Here is a 13873-nt window from a genome sequence, read left to right on the forward strand (position 1 = left end):
GAACAGTTTCAGGTTATGAACGGACCTCCAGAACGAATTAAGTTCTTAACCCGAGGCACCACTGTATTTCCAAGTAATATCACAGTGGGGTCTTAATACAGGTGATAAAAACAATACAAGAAAACTCTCCACACCTGGAAAGCTAAGATGTCAGAGATAAGAGTTCTAGCTCACGCCCTGATATGCTAGCTTTATGAGGTACTTTCTACCACCTTTGGTGGATGTGCCCAAGGATCAAGGTCTTCTGGGAAATGATTTATAATGAAATGAAAAAGGTGCTTAAATGCACATTTGTGAAGAAACCAGAAGCCTTCCTCCTGGGCATGGTAGGCCAATTGGTGTCAAGGAAAGATAGGACGTTTTTTATGTATGCTACAACAGCAGCAAGAGTACTTTTAGCAAAGTATTGGAAGACACAAGAACTACCCACACTGGAAGAATGGCAGACCAAGGTGATTGACTACATGGGACTGGCGGAGATGACTGGCAGAATCCGTGACCAAGGGAAAGAGACGGTGGAAGAAGACTGGAAGAAATTTAAAGTTTATCTTAAGAATTGTTGCAAAATTAATGAATGTTAAAATGTCTTGGGTAATGCAAAATAGAATTGCAGTGATAAACAATTGGATATGAGAAAAAAGATTTAAAGAAAGTGCTATAAGAAATTGAAATTAGGGGTTGCTGGAATGATTTATAACAGGGATGCAGAAAGGGGAGGTATGGGGAAGTCGCTGAAAGGTTTTAGGAAAGAAAGGTCAAGAAATTATACGTGTTTATATGTTTGTCTGTTTATGTATTGTGTTGTATTGTCTTTAATATGTGTTGAAAAACCAATAAAAAATTTATATATAAAAAAAGATATGCTAGCTTTATGCAGGAAGGGATATTTTCCATAAGAAACATCCAACCATGTGTTACTCTATATGCAATACACTGAAACAGGGTTACCCCCTCATCTGCAGTTTCGATGGAATCAGCCCAATTCTCTCACATCACAGACCTCCAAAAATGTCCATATTGCTAAATTCTTCCAGTTGCAAAATTGTAGCCAAGAATGACTGGCTACTTGCAAGACCCTTCAGGTCAGTACAAATTCCTGTTTCTACTACTCCTCAACAGACAGATTAAAAACAAAACAAAAACCCTTCACAAATTAATTAAAAGATGAATGTAATAAAAATGGGGTGGGGAGGAGAAAAAATGAGCTGATGTCTCCATTCTCCAAAAATTTTTTAGTAGAGAAGCATTAATTGCAGCTTTGGGCAAATTCTTCTTAAATACCTAAGAGCTTTCAGCATATTATAAAGCACGCTTCATATTTTAATGCAAACATCTTTCTAATTGCTTTGGTAGAAATCCAGGGGTTATTTTCCTTCCAAGTCTTATAGAAACAAATATTGCTTCCATTTCATTTGTTACATAACCCAGTCTTAATAAACATGTTTTTCATCTTCAGTTTGAAATAAGACATGAGAGATTTGAGCTAAAACTTAAGTTGACTGTAATCTGTAAGCCTGTAATGGACCTGAATTACTGGCCAGACCGGAGTTAGCCAACTTGGTGTTGTCCAGATACACATCTCCCATCAATCCTTGCCAGAAAATTTCAGAGCCCTTGATGTAATAGGTTATAGAGATTATTATTAGTGTTTCTTCAATGGACATGGCTGCCCATCAGTAACATGCTTTGTAAAAGCAGCGGCAAGCTGTGTGGTGAGGCAGAGCTGCCCTCTAGACACCAGCTTATCTGAATGGAACTGGGCCAGGGTGGTGGTGAAAAGATGGAGCTACGCACTTGTGTTGTCAGGAGCGCCACCAGCCAATCCATTGCTCCCAGAGGTGCAATTGTGCACCCTTGTCTTTCCAACTAGCTCAGCTGCCCCACCACACGTGCCACTACCATAGCAATGGGTATGCCAGTCTCAGTTCTCAGGTCAACCTCTGCCCAAGAGTATTTCTGAGAGAAAAAGGTTGAGCAAACCATATCAATGATCCAACCACGTGAATTACAAATACTTGTTTGTGGTTGCAGCAGTTAGTCTAGGGCAGGCTTCCTCAAACTCGGCCCTCCAGATGTTTTTGGCCTACAACTCCCATGATCCCTAGCTAGCAGGACCAGTGGTCAGGGATGATGGGAATTGTAGTTTAAAAACATCTGGAGGGCCCTGTTTGAAGAAGCCTGGTCTAGGGGGGTGGCTGATCTCGTTTATTTCCTTTCTTTCTTTGGTATAACTCTACCTTAGCAGCCAAAAGATGCTGAATCAGAATCAGAAGTCTTTACAGTGGTACCTCGGGTTACATACGCTTCAGGTTACAGACTCGGCTAACCTAGAAATAGTACCTCAGGTTAAGAACTTTGCTTCAGGATGAGAACAGAAATCACGCGGCAGCGGGAGGCCCCATTAGCTAAAGTAGTACCTCAGGTTAAGAACAGTTTCAGTTTAAGAACAGACCTCCAGAATGAATTAAGTTCTTAACCAGAGGTACCACTGTATTTGCAACAGCCACTAGCCATAGCAATAAAATAAATAAAATAAAATATACTGAAGATAAGGTAAAAACTTAACTATACAAAATCCATTTTGGAGGTTTACATCAATAATCAAATAATAGATCTTATTCTAATTGCCCCTGCTATTTTTTTTTTTTTGCAGTTTTTGCTGTCACCTGATCATCTTGATCTGCTAAAAGAAAGGACACAGTAGGTTGAGCGACCCGGCATGGACAATAATAGAGGGGTAATAACCTCACTCCTCAAATCTTTATAAAGAGTGCAAGCCAAAAGCACATGAGCCACTGACTCAACACTGCCATCTTCACATGGGCATAACCGTTTTCCCAGTGGAATTTTTTGAAATCAACCCTCAAGTACAGCCGAAGGGAGCATATTCAGTCTTGTGAAAGCGAAAGCGCATCTGTATTTTGGAACTGTTAAATTTTGCAAATAGGATGCCGAAGTGTCAAAATGACAAGGTGGAAAGTAATCATATCATGGACAAAATGTCTTTATTGTGACCAAATTATTCTGTCGCTCGATATCATATAGGTGTCGTCCAATTAAATTATTTGCTTTACTGAAGCCTAGTGTTAATAACTGTAGTGGTGATAAACCAGAAAAGTAAGGCTTTTGGTCAACAATTTTAGTCCAAGCGCTTTCATGGCAATCTTGCGATACTAAGGGTGGTAGACCGGTGGGGTTTAAATTTAGGCAAAGCCAATAATTAAACTGTATTTTATCTGGCCGTTCTAATGCGAAGTTTTTCAGCACAAAGACATTGAACCTCATATATGTTCAGAACTGGAAGCATTGTCTTTGGGTGTGGGAAATGGCTTTCCTTCTAGGTGTCGTAACAGCTGGCTTAAAGATGCTTCTGAAATGATCATTAATTGTCTTGATGGCTGGTGGGTGCCAGTTGCTGGACACACTTCACCTCCTTGGGAGGAGGCTGGAAGAAAGAGGTTGGCAGCTGGAATGCAGCCAGGGAAGATGGATAGCTGGATTTTGCCACTGGCTGGAAAGAAGAGAGAGCTGTGAATGCACGCTGTTGCTTTTAGGGGAACAGATGCCGCTTTAAAGACTAGCACTGCCTGCGTGCTTGCTCAGATGCTTCCGTAACAGAAGCACCAGAAGAAGTCCAGTGCTCTTCCCTTGCAAGGGAACAAACCATGGAAAAGGGTGGCATTTGGAGTTTCCTGTTGCTCAGGAACATGAGGACAAAACATGTAGGATTGTGCTCTAATGTTGATATTTTAGTTGTTTCTGGTTTGTATAGGTAAGGGTAAAGGTACCCCTGACCATTAGGTCCAGTCGTGACCGACTCTGGGGTTGTGCACTCATCTCACTCTATAGGCCGAGGGAGCCGGCGTTTGTCCACAGACAGCTTCCGGGTCGTGGCCAGCATGACAAAGCCGCTTCTGGCAAACCAGAGCAGCACACGGAAACACCGTTTACCAGAGCGGTACCTATTTATCTACTTGCACTTTGACATGCTTTCAAACTGCTAGGTTGGCAGGAGCAGGGACCGAGCAACAGGAGCTCACCCCGTCACGGGGATTCGAACTGCCAACCTTCTGATCGGCAAGTCCTAGGCTCTGTGGTTTAACCCACAGACATCCTTTAGCTTTCGCAACACAACAAACCTGAAGTTTGAAGATGTGCTGCAAAGGTGATGCTATAGACATGCGCAGAGGCTCACCTGCAAAAGGGGAGGAGGAGACAGGATGAGCCTGTAAGCGCTCAGTCTTGAGGCATCTGTACATTTGTGCATTTGTTACAGGAAGAAAGCATTGTTATGAAAGACGGCCACTGCTCTGATCAAAAGACCAGTGCCACATGCTAATTTGCTTTCAAATGTTATAAGCGCATCTACGGCAGCTTTTTATGTAAACCAGAGCCGGCAAAGACACCCGAAAAGCAGCTATCGTAATCCACCTGGGAGATGACAAAAGCATTACACGAATTAGCGTTTCGGCTGTGGCTTGAGGAAACCTTATCCTCAACCCATCCGTTTCTCATGAAAGACGAAACACAGCAGTTGCGAGAATGGCAAGCAAATTGTGATTGACCAATAATAACGAACGCAAAAGGCTATGGCAGTGATTCCCAGACTGTATGCCCAAGCCCATTACTATGCTATTAAGGGACTGAAGTGTGCCTTGGAGAATTGAGACACCATGGTGGAGGTATCCATAACTGCGTGCATTGGAGAGGGGTGCAACAATGATCCTCCCCTCCCGTTCCAGCTGTCAATATATGGCCAATTCATGGAGGAAGGATGCACTAGGATTCCCTGGTGGTAGTGTGCATTCATTTTTAATACGCACGGAAAAGGAAATGAATGAACCCCATTTGTTTCATTTGCTCTGGCTATGAAAATGGGAGTGCAAATGAATGAGTTCTGGGGGTGATGGTCGTTCATTTTTTTAAAAAAATTTAAATACAAAGTCCTGTGTTTAGTCCAGCATGCTGTTTTCAGTGGCCAAGAAGCACCTGACCACATCATTTCTCTCCCCTACCTGTGATTCCCAGCAGAGGCACACGGTCGCCGACAGTGAAAGTGGAACAGCTTATCCTCCATGGAAGCCAATCTAATCCTCTCTGAAAGCCATTCAAGTTGGTGGCCCTCAGTGCTTGCTTTTCGCACTCCTGAATTCTCCGGCATTCGGCTTCATTGGATGGTCACAAGTTTAGTGTTGTGACAGAGGGAGAAAAACTGTCCACTTTCTTCATGTCCTGCGTAATTTTAGAAATTTCTATCATGTCCCTTCGTACTCACCTTTTCTCTAAATTAAAATGCCTAAAGTGCTGCAAGCTTTCTTCACAGGGGAGCTGTTCCAACCCCTATGTTTATTTTGGCTGTCTGTTTCTGAATCTTTTTAAGTCTACAATGTCACTCTTTAAGGGGAGATGACCAGAGCTGAACACAGTATTCCAAGAGTGGTCACATCAAATATTTCTATGATGGCATTATGAAATTGGCAGTTTTATTTTCTGTCCCTTTCCTAATGTTCCCAAGCATGGAATTGCTGTTTCACAGGTGCCACACACTGGGTTGACATCTTCATCAAGTTATTCACCACGGTCTCATTTCTGTTCAGTCACTGATAGTTCAGACCATACAAACGCACACACAAACAAAAAAACTCAGGAGCATATATGTGCAATTAATATTTTTTGCCCCAGTGTGCATCACTTTACATTTGCATTGAATTACATTTGCCCATTCTGTTTGGAGAGATTTTTCTGGAGCCTCTCACAATCCCTTTCTCTTTTAATTTTACCCTAAGTAATTTGGAATCATCAGCAAACTTGCCAGCCTTGTAGCTCACCTCTAACTCCAGATCATTTATGGACAAATTATAAATCAGTTTGGCGGTCTCCTACATTCCCCCTTCACATGATAAGCCATTGCAGACTTTTCTTTAATCCACTTAAAATAAAAATAAATATTAAGTACAACAAATAAAACCATGCAGTGTTCTTCATACACTTGCAGAGGACTGCATTAGCGCAGCCCCCCGCCCCCAGCCTGGATGTCAATGTTTGGCTGCCATCTAGTGGAATACAACAGTCAACGTTTTCTGCTTGCCTATCCTTTTTTAAAAAGAAAACATTTACTGAACATAGTATTAACCTTTTCTCATCAGGTGCCTCTGTTAAAATGGGGAAGAATTAGGCAATTAATTACTAAAGTGTTTTATTTTTAAAATATAGTAATCCTTTTGAAGTGCTGTAGATGGGAATATGGGGATTTGAATCTCTCTCTCACACACACACAGCTCCTAGGCCTTGAAATTGAACTGGATGCTCAGAATGTAGAAAGACCATTCTTTGCATAATTTATCATTTATTTTCGACGTTCCGATTTTAACAAAACAAGTAATACTGCATGACCACAATACCAAGAGACAGGAAGCTCCAGATTTTGGGGTGGGATGGGGTGGAGAGCTCCTTCCAGACAATTAGCTCATCCTGCGCCACATGTTCCTCCCTGTGATAACTTCAAGGCAAGGCCAGCCACTCACATTTATTTGTTACAAACCTCTGGTCATCAGAAAAAATGTAAAGAAGTACATTTTAACATGGGCTGCCCACAAGACACAGCTGCTAAGCGGAACGTAGAGAACTTATATAGTGTATTTATCCCCATAAATGAGCGATTGATTTTCTCCCTATTATTCAAAAAGGAAACTCTCTGGAAATTTTTCAAGAAATGCACATTTCACATGCAAATTATAACATATCAGAAACTGGAAGTTGAAATAGGGGTTCAACCCTAAACATGCTTAAAAACAACTATAAATCAATCACCTGCAAAATTCTAAGTGTTATACACAAGCCCCTGCCACAGGCTCACAGTCCAACCAACATGCTACGAGAGGGAAAGGAATGGAGAGAGGAAAGGGAGATTATTTGAAAGTTAGTGGCATCTAACACAGTAGGACTTTATTTCAGGAAAAAATTTGATTTTTTTTATTACATTTTTCTCCGAGGAGCTCAGGGTGGTGCAGTTATTTGTGGGTGTTAATGTGAAAAATACCTATTTCTCTAAAAATCTAACAAGCTTGCTTCTCCATAAATTGCCGTTGCCTCTTCTGAGTTTTATCTAGTGGTGTCACTATTTAAGGGTCTTCATAAGCAGCATTTAAGGATGTGTGTGTCAAATTTCACCTGTTCTACTCCTGGGGTGGGTTGTAGATCACACCAGCAGGTCTTGACACTTTGGGTATAATGACATCTCTCTCTTTCTAAAATCATTTCCATACCTTCTTGTAGCAGGGTAAGGTGAAAATGGGATGCCAGTGTAGTTAATAATTCAAAATTTATTGTAAATAGAATTTAAAACTTTCTGAGTTTTCAGACTCAGATTTTGTTGATGAACCATTTATTGATATTAAGGGATAAAGTTGTGATTTTGAAGAAGTGGATTAGCCACACCAAAAACTCTGTTCTACTGAAGATAACTGCCAGATTCAGCGAGTGAAAGGGGATTTGTTACACTTTACAGCCAGCAAGGACTTGTTTGATGGCAATTAAATACCGCACAAAGATGCCATTTGCAAGGGGAAATAGCAGGCAAAGGATTTCCCTTCAGTTTTTAGCAGACAGCACAAACAACTAGACATGTTAATCTGAAAGTGTAGAGCCACAGGGAACAACACACAAGACATGCCTGAACAAGCATTTTCACTGCAGAATTATGAACTAAGGGTGGTATCCAATGGTGGTTTTGTACTAGTGGGAGTGGTACAGGGTGGAGCATCCATTTTCACCAACCCTCTTCCTATCTTATATTCCATATTGACCTCTATTATAGACCTCCATGATATATTCCAATTGTTCCAGAGGGTCCCCCAACCCTTGGAAGGGGCACAGGATACTGCACTAGGTAGGGAGTGCTCACCAAAAATCAGGTGCCCGTTCTTGCATAAGCAACAGCACTTTCATTAGTGCAAAGCAGCCACTGGAGTGGCTGGGGAAACCCAGCCAGATGGGCAGGGTATAAATAATAAAATTATTATTTATTCTTGTGAATACAACCTGTAGAGAGTAGCTGACGATCTTCAAACTACCCAAAAATTGTAGCTTTAGAAAATCTTAGCCAGGAGTTTGCACAACTCCCACCAAAGTGTGATAGGTCATGGTCTGGATTCACCATATCCTGGCACCTACGGACACTTGGAAATTTTTATTTTTTTAATGAATTATTGTATAAACTGACCTCTGAATGGTTACAGGCTAGCCACACCAAAGTCTGACTTAATCCCTGGTTCTTCCTTTCTTCAACTCCATGTCTCCACCACCCATTTTCTTTAGATTAATTTCTTCTTGCCACTGCCTACTTTCCAAGCACTCTTTTGACTAATCTGCAAGCAAATATCACGGTTGGAAGTGAATGGTTTTATTTCTTATAGAGCAACAGAAAGGTCATGAAGCTTTAACAATAAAGTCATGTTACTAATATAAATTCAAAGAACTGGGCTGTGAAACATCTCTTCTCGCTAAATAAAACAGTTATTTTCCTACAGCCATTTCACAACTTAAAATATAAACTTGGAGTGTAAGTGATTTCCTCCTTCATCATAGTATAAAACCCAATTACTCTATTTTAGACATCAGCATTGACTATTTCCTTGATAGTCCTTTAAATATCCAGAATACAAGCAGAATACTTAGAAAACAGAATTTTTAAAATGAACAGAGAAAAACAATGTGTAGGTAATCCTTAAGGCAAACATCTTTTATCACTAAACACATAAAACTGTTCTTGTGATGACCAAGACCGCTAGAGTTCACACATTTTCCACCCCTGATTTATGTTCAATCTTCCCATGGTCATTAAATGAACATTCCACTGTGAAACTGAAGGATCAACCTGTCCCCATAAATAAAAATGTAATTTGATATTCCCCAACTAAGTTTGATAACCTTTCCAAGGGACTTTATATAATAATATTCTATTATTGTTTGTATAGTATGTAATAACAAATAAGAAAGATGACATAATAGTAATGCATAATCCAGTCGGTCAACATTAAGCACTTTTAGTTACTATTAATTTCAGTGGGTGATGGTTAAGCATCTTCCGCTGAAATCAAGCAGTGTTTAATTTTAACCATATTGCACCACACTGCCCCAGTAAAAAGCTCCATTATATATATGAGATATATTGTTTAAATATGGATATATTTAAACAAAGCAAAGGTGCCTAATGGCAACTTTCTTCACAAGATGGCAAGTGGCTTTTAATTTAGTGAAATAACCTGAATGGAAAATATTATTTAAACCTCATGCAAAGTTTTGTGTACCTTTAAAAAAGAAAGTCAATCATACCCCACATCCAATAGTGTTTTGCAACATGAAGGTAGTATATCATATGGTTATTTTTAGTTCAGGTTCACTATTTCAGAGATAAGAAATATTTGAAAGACTTTCAATAAAATTACACCTCAGATTTGTTTTCAAAACATCATGTGCAATAAAGATACATCATTGGTAAATAAGCATATTTAACATTTTTATACACGTTTACATTATATTTCTTCCTCAGTGAAGACTTCAGAAACCAACACAACCTATAATGTCTGGAGTCCTAAACAGCACACGACCTTGAAATCATCTGTTAGCCTCCCACATCAAGCTTCGCCTCAATCCAAAGATGCTGTCCCAGAGACTCAGCTTGGCATGTTTTCAGCTGCCTAGAAAAAGTAACTTGATTTTAGCAAATTTGTGAAAAACAAAAATGAAGATTACTAACATTATGGACCTGTATCACAGCAGCTTGTAGCTGTATAAAATGTGTTGCTTTTTATTTTTCACCTGATGCTGAAAGGATGTTGATGATGGAATCGCTGTCCTGGAGCCACTGCAACTGAGCTGCCCTAAGCAGCAGGTTGTGTTTGCCAGGGTAGGTACCCTGGACTAAATCCATGAACTTCTCACTACTTCTCAGATGAACCAACGGTACTGAAAGACTGCTCTTGCAGCCTGGACACAAAGCCACCTGTGCTGAAATGACAGAAACAACAGCACTTCTTCCTAACCCATCAACCTTTTGTGATCACTGCTACTGCAGCTCTGCATAGGAGGAGTATTACCGGTGTGTCAATCTTCTGGGGGGTGGAAGAGAAATTCAAGGGGAGTCTGAACCAAGTCTTAGCACTCTTCCCTATCTACCACAGATGACAGGGTTTAGCAGGTACGTTCATCACCAGTTTACAGGTGCTTTGTCTGCAAGTGCTTGCTTCTGTTCACAAAAGCCAGGGCAAAACCTTTCTTGCTCGAAGGCTGATTATTATTTCTTTGTACATGTGTGTGGAAGGTGATTAAGTTCAGAGGGTAACTAGTTTTAAATCAATCGCTTTGTTAAACTATATCAGCAATTCTGAAAACTAAACAGGTGGAATAAGGAACAAGTGCATCCATACAAGGGTGAGATGCAGCAAGGATTCGTATTAGTAGGTAGATCTTATCAACGAGACTCTTAAGGGTAATATCTGTTTTCAGTGTTTCTGAACCCTATTCTTTCTTTCTTTCCTTCCTAAACAACATTTTATTGTACAATGTGTTCAACAATCCCACTCTTGCTCTTCCTGACAAGTCTGTATCTGGTGACTGAAGCTATCCAGTAACTCCAGCTTTGCTGTGATCAAAACTAAGGTATCAAATTGTCTATCCACAAATGCCACAGCAAAATGTGCGTAAGTGTATGGCATGCACAAATCTAATTGATTTGCAAGTAGACACATGTATTATGGAGTCTGTATTAAGGCAAAGCTATAAACTCAAAACTGCCAACTTCTAAACAAAAGAATGTCAACTGTCACAAATTTTTATTCTTCTATTTACAGATTTCTTTTGAACCTGGAACACAGGATATGCATAAATTACAGCAGTATATAGACAATTCAATCAAAATGTCAAATAAGGTATTAACATTTATTCCAGTGCTGCTTATTTTTATATTCTGTTTGTTAAACTTCTGATGGGTAGTACTTCTTCCAACAGACTTATGTTCTGAGGCACAACAGAACCTAACTTTATAAGGCTTAGGCTGCAATCCAAACATCTCCATACTGCAGATGGGGCAAGTCCACCACTATATCCCTGCTGCATGCGGCAACCATTTTGGGTGATGGTGCCGTAAGTTCAAAACAAATTTGATAATCAAATAGCTTCCCTGGCCTTAAGGTCAGTTGTCTTCCAGAACTAAAAACATATTATAAAACTGCAACTTTACACGTTTGGATGTACACCCCACTAAAATGTTGTCTGACATGTATGCAGATCAGGCTATTTAAAAGGAAATTATTTTAAATTGAACAGTACTGTAATATCTTCTCCAATTATTAAGGCCCTAATAATATTTTTTTTATTTATTGAATTTATATCCCACCTTTCCTCCTCCTACAGGAACCTATGAATTACATTCATGCTATCTGTGTGTACCGATAGAAAAAGTGAGAGAAAAAGCCTGTTCTCACATGAATGATAGCAGAAAACTACAAACTGTTTTATTTTTAAGAAGACATCATTTGATGCAGTCTCAAAGGTTAAGAAAGTTGTGGTTTTGGAAAGTAAGATAAGTATGTGCAGTGTTGGAAAGTAAAGCAGATTTCTGCAGATTTAGTGCACAGGTGTTTTTGAGTTTATGTTGTAACATTCTGAGAGCTCTGAACAGATTATTTTGGTTTTCCAAAAACTGATCATACCTTTAGGGCCTCCGTGGCTTTGCGCAGTTCCTTGATGACAGCAGACAGTGCCTCTGGATTTATTCCTTGTTCACAAAGTCGCACACAAATAGAGAGGGTTTCCATATCTAAACCAGTGTTTAGAATTCTTGATATCTCCAGCAGGACTGAAAAAATATTTTCAAATTAACATTGTACGGCTGTACTGGGCTAACAATTTCTTGTACACATAAAAATATGCTGTTTTCAATGCATGTTCATAAAGTGCGGAGCGTGATTTCACTGCCAGCAGTAAAATACCAAATATAAGAGCTATTTTTTCCTTAGTAATTTGAATTAAATTGAATTTTAATGGCATATTTTGCTGGGTTCGAGCCCCATGTTAGGCAAAAGATTTGTGCATGGCAGGGGGCTTAGACTAGATGACCCTCGCTGTCCCTTCCAACTTCTATGATTAGCCCAGTTAAGGGGGGAGGACTTAAGATTCAATCCTCTGCAGAGGTTGTGGTGGAAACCCTTAAGGCTAGCTCTGGTTCCTGGCTGAGTGTTGGGACAAGTCCGGCTTTCTGTATGATTTGTTTTCAGCGTTCTTTCTAACCGAATACGCCCTAGCTCCGGGTTGGAGTCAGGGCCGGCTCTCCCACCAGGCGGAGTGCGGCAGCTGCCTCGGGCGGCAAATTCTGGTGTGTGCGTATGTAAAGCGGCTAGAAGCATGGGGCATGGGGCCTGCCCTGCAGCAACATCTCCTCGCCCCAATCTAGCTTGCCTGGCCTATTATGGGGTGCTATGGAGGATCTCAAGCACCAAAGGAAGATTCACCCCACCAACGTGGTCAGATGGAGGGGCAGCAAAATGGCTTGGGCTGCCCCTGGTTGGAGCACTCTCTCTTTTTCTCCTCAGCCTAGTTTGTAGTGTTAATTATTATTATTATTATTATTATTATTAATAATAATAATAATAATAATAATAATACCCCACCCATCTGGCTGGGTTAATAATAATAATAATAGTAACCAGAGCCGGATTTAGGTTTGATGAGGCCCTAAGCTACTGAAGGTAATGGGGCCCTTTTTTTTTTTTGTCCAGCTGTCCTTTGTCAACAACAAATTGTCGCTGTTTTTTTGTGCTGAATATATGCTATATGGTGATTTATGGACCTAATAGGTATCTAAAGCCATTTGCACATAACAAAATATGTATTTTGTCAAAGTAATTGTTGAACTGAAATACAATTAAGAAGTATATTAATAGTGAAATAATTATTAAGCTCTAACTGTATGCAGGTTTTATTTTATTTTTTATCTTATATTTTGGAAATGTACATCCAGGGGTTTTTTTCTTTAAAAATTTTGAGGGCTCCCCAAGAGAGTGGGGCCCTAAGATTTTGCTTGTTTAGCTTATGCGTAAATCCGGCACTGATGATAATAGTCGTAGCAGTAATTAATAAATAATAAATAAATAATAATAATAATAATAGGGAGCGAGCAGGGGCGTGTGAGGGGAGGGATAAACGGTCAGCGCAGCAGAAATGACTGGCAGAATCCGTGACCAGGGAAAAGAGTCGGCAGAAGAAGAATGGAAGAAATTCAAGGACTATTTACAAAAATATTGTAATATTAATGAATGTTGAATGATGCAGGATTGAAATGAATTGGTTTCTAGCTGTAATGACACACAAGACTATGAAAAAATGGTCCCTTTTTTCTTTGTATACAACTAAGAGTTTAAGATACAATAATATAAGAGGATGGATAGAAAATAAGGGGTTTAATTGCAATGCTGGGAGATAAGGATTTGCTGGATAAACAATTCGAACTGGAATACAAGAAGGGGAGGTACGAGGAGGTCAGGGAAAGATGTTATTGGAAAATAAGCTTTGAACTTTATGTATTTTTATTATTTTTTCTTTTTAATCTTTTTTTTTGGGTGTTTGTATAAAATGGAAAATGCTAATAAATATCTTATAAAAAAAAAAAAGATAAACGGTCAGCGCAGGGCGAGACCCTCACCTTCCATGGTCTCCCTCACGGCGTTCAAGTTCGCGGCGGGATTCGCCATGATGGAGAAGGGCAAACGCCAAACAAAAGCGCCGGCTTCTCCTGGCGTCGGGTTTCCCCTTCTCCTTCTCCCTCACCTCGACGCAGACGCCGGTTCCAGAAGGAGGGGTTGGTGTGCGCGTGCGC

The 13873-nt window shown here is 40.0% G+C and overlaps 1 protein-coding gene across 1 annotated transcript; it reads right to left on the reverse strand.

Moving 5' to 3' along the window:
• Positions 1 to 8379: 8379 nt before the first annotated feature.
• On the reverse strand, positions 8380 to 13873 carry MZT1 (mitotic spindle organizing protein 1). The gene is made up of 3 exons (XM_083611174.1): positions 13700 to 13873; positions 11712 to 11857; positions 8380 to 9698 (listed from the first exon to the last, which is right to left on the reverse strand). Exons 1-3 carry the CDS (start codon positions 13746 to 13748, stop codon positions 9675 to 9677), a joined length of 219 nt encoding a protein of 72 aa, XP_083467300.1. The 5' UTR covers positions 13749 to 13873; the 3' UTR covers positions 8380 to 9674.

Source organism: Podarcis filfolensis, assembly GCF_964270895.1.
Source record: "Podarcis filfolensis genome assembly, chromosome: 4".
Taxonomy (NCBI): domain Eukaryota; kingdom Metazoa; phylum Chordata; class Lepidosauria; order Squamata; family Lacertidae; genus Podarcis; species Podarcis filfolensis.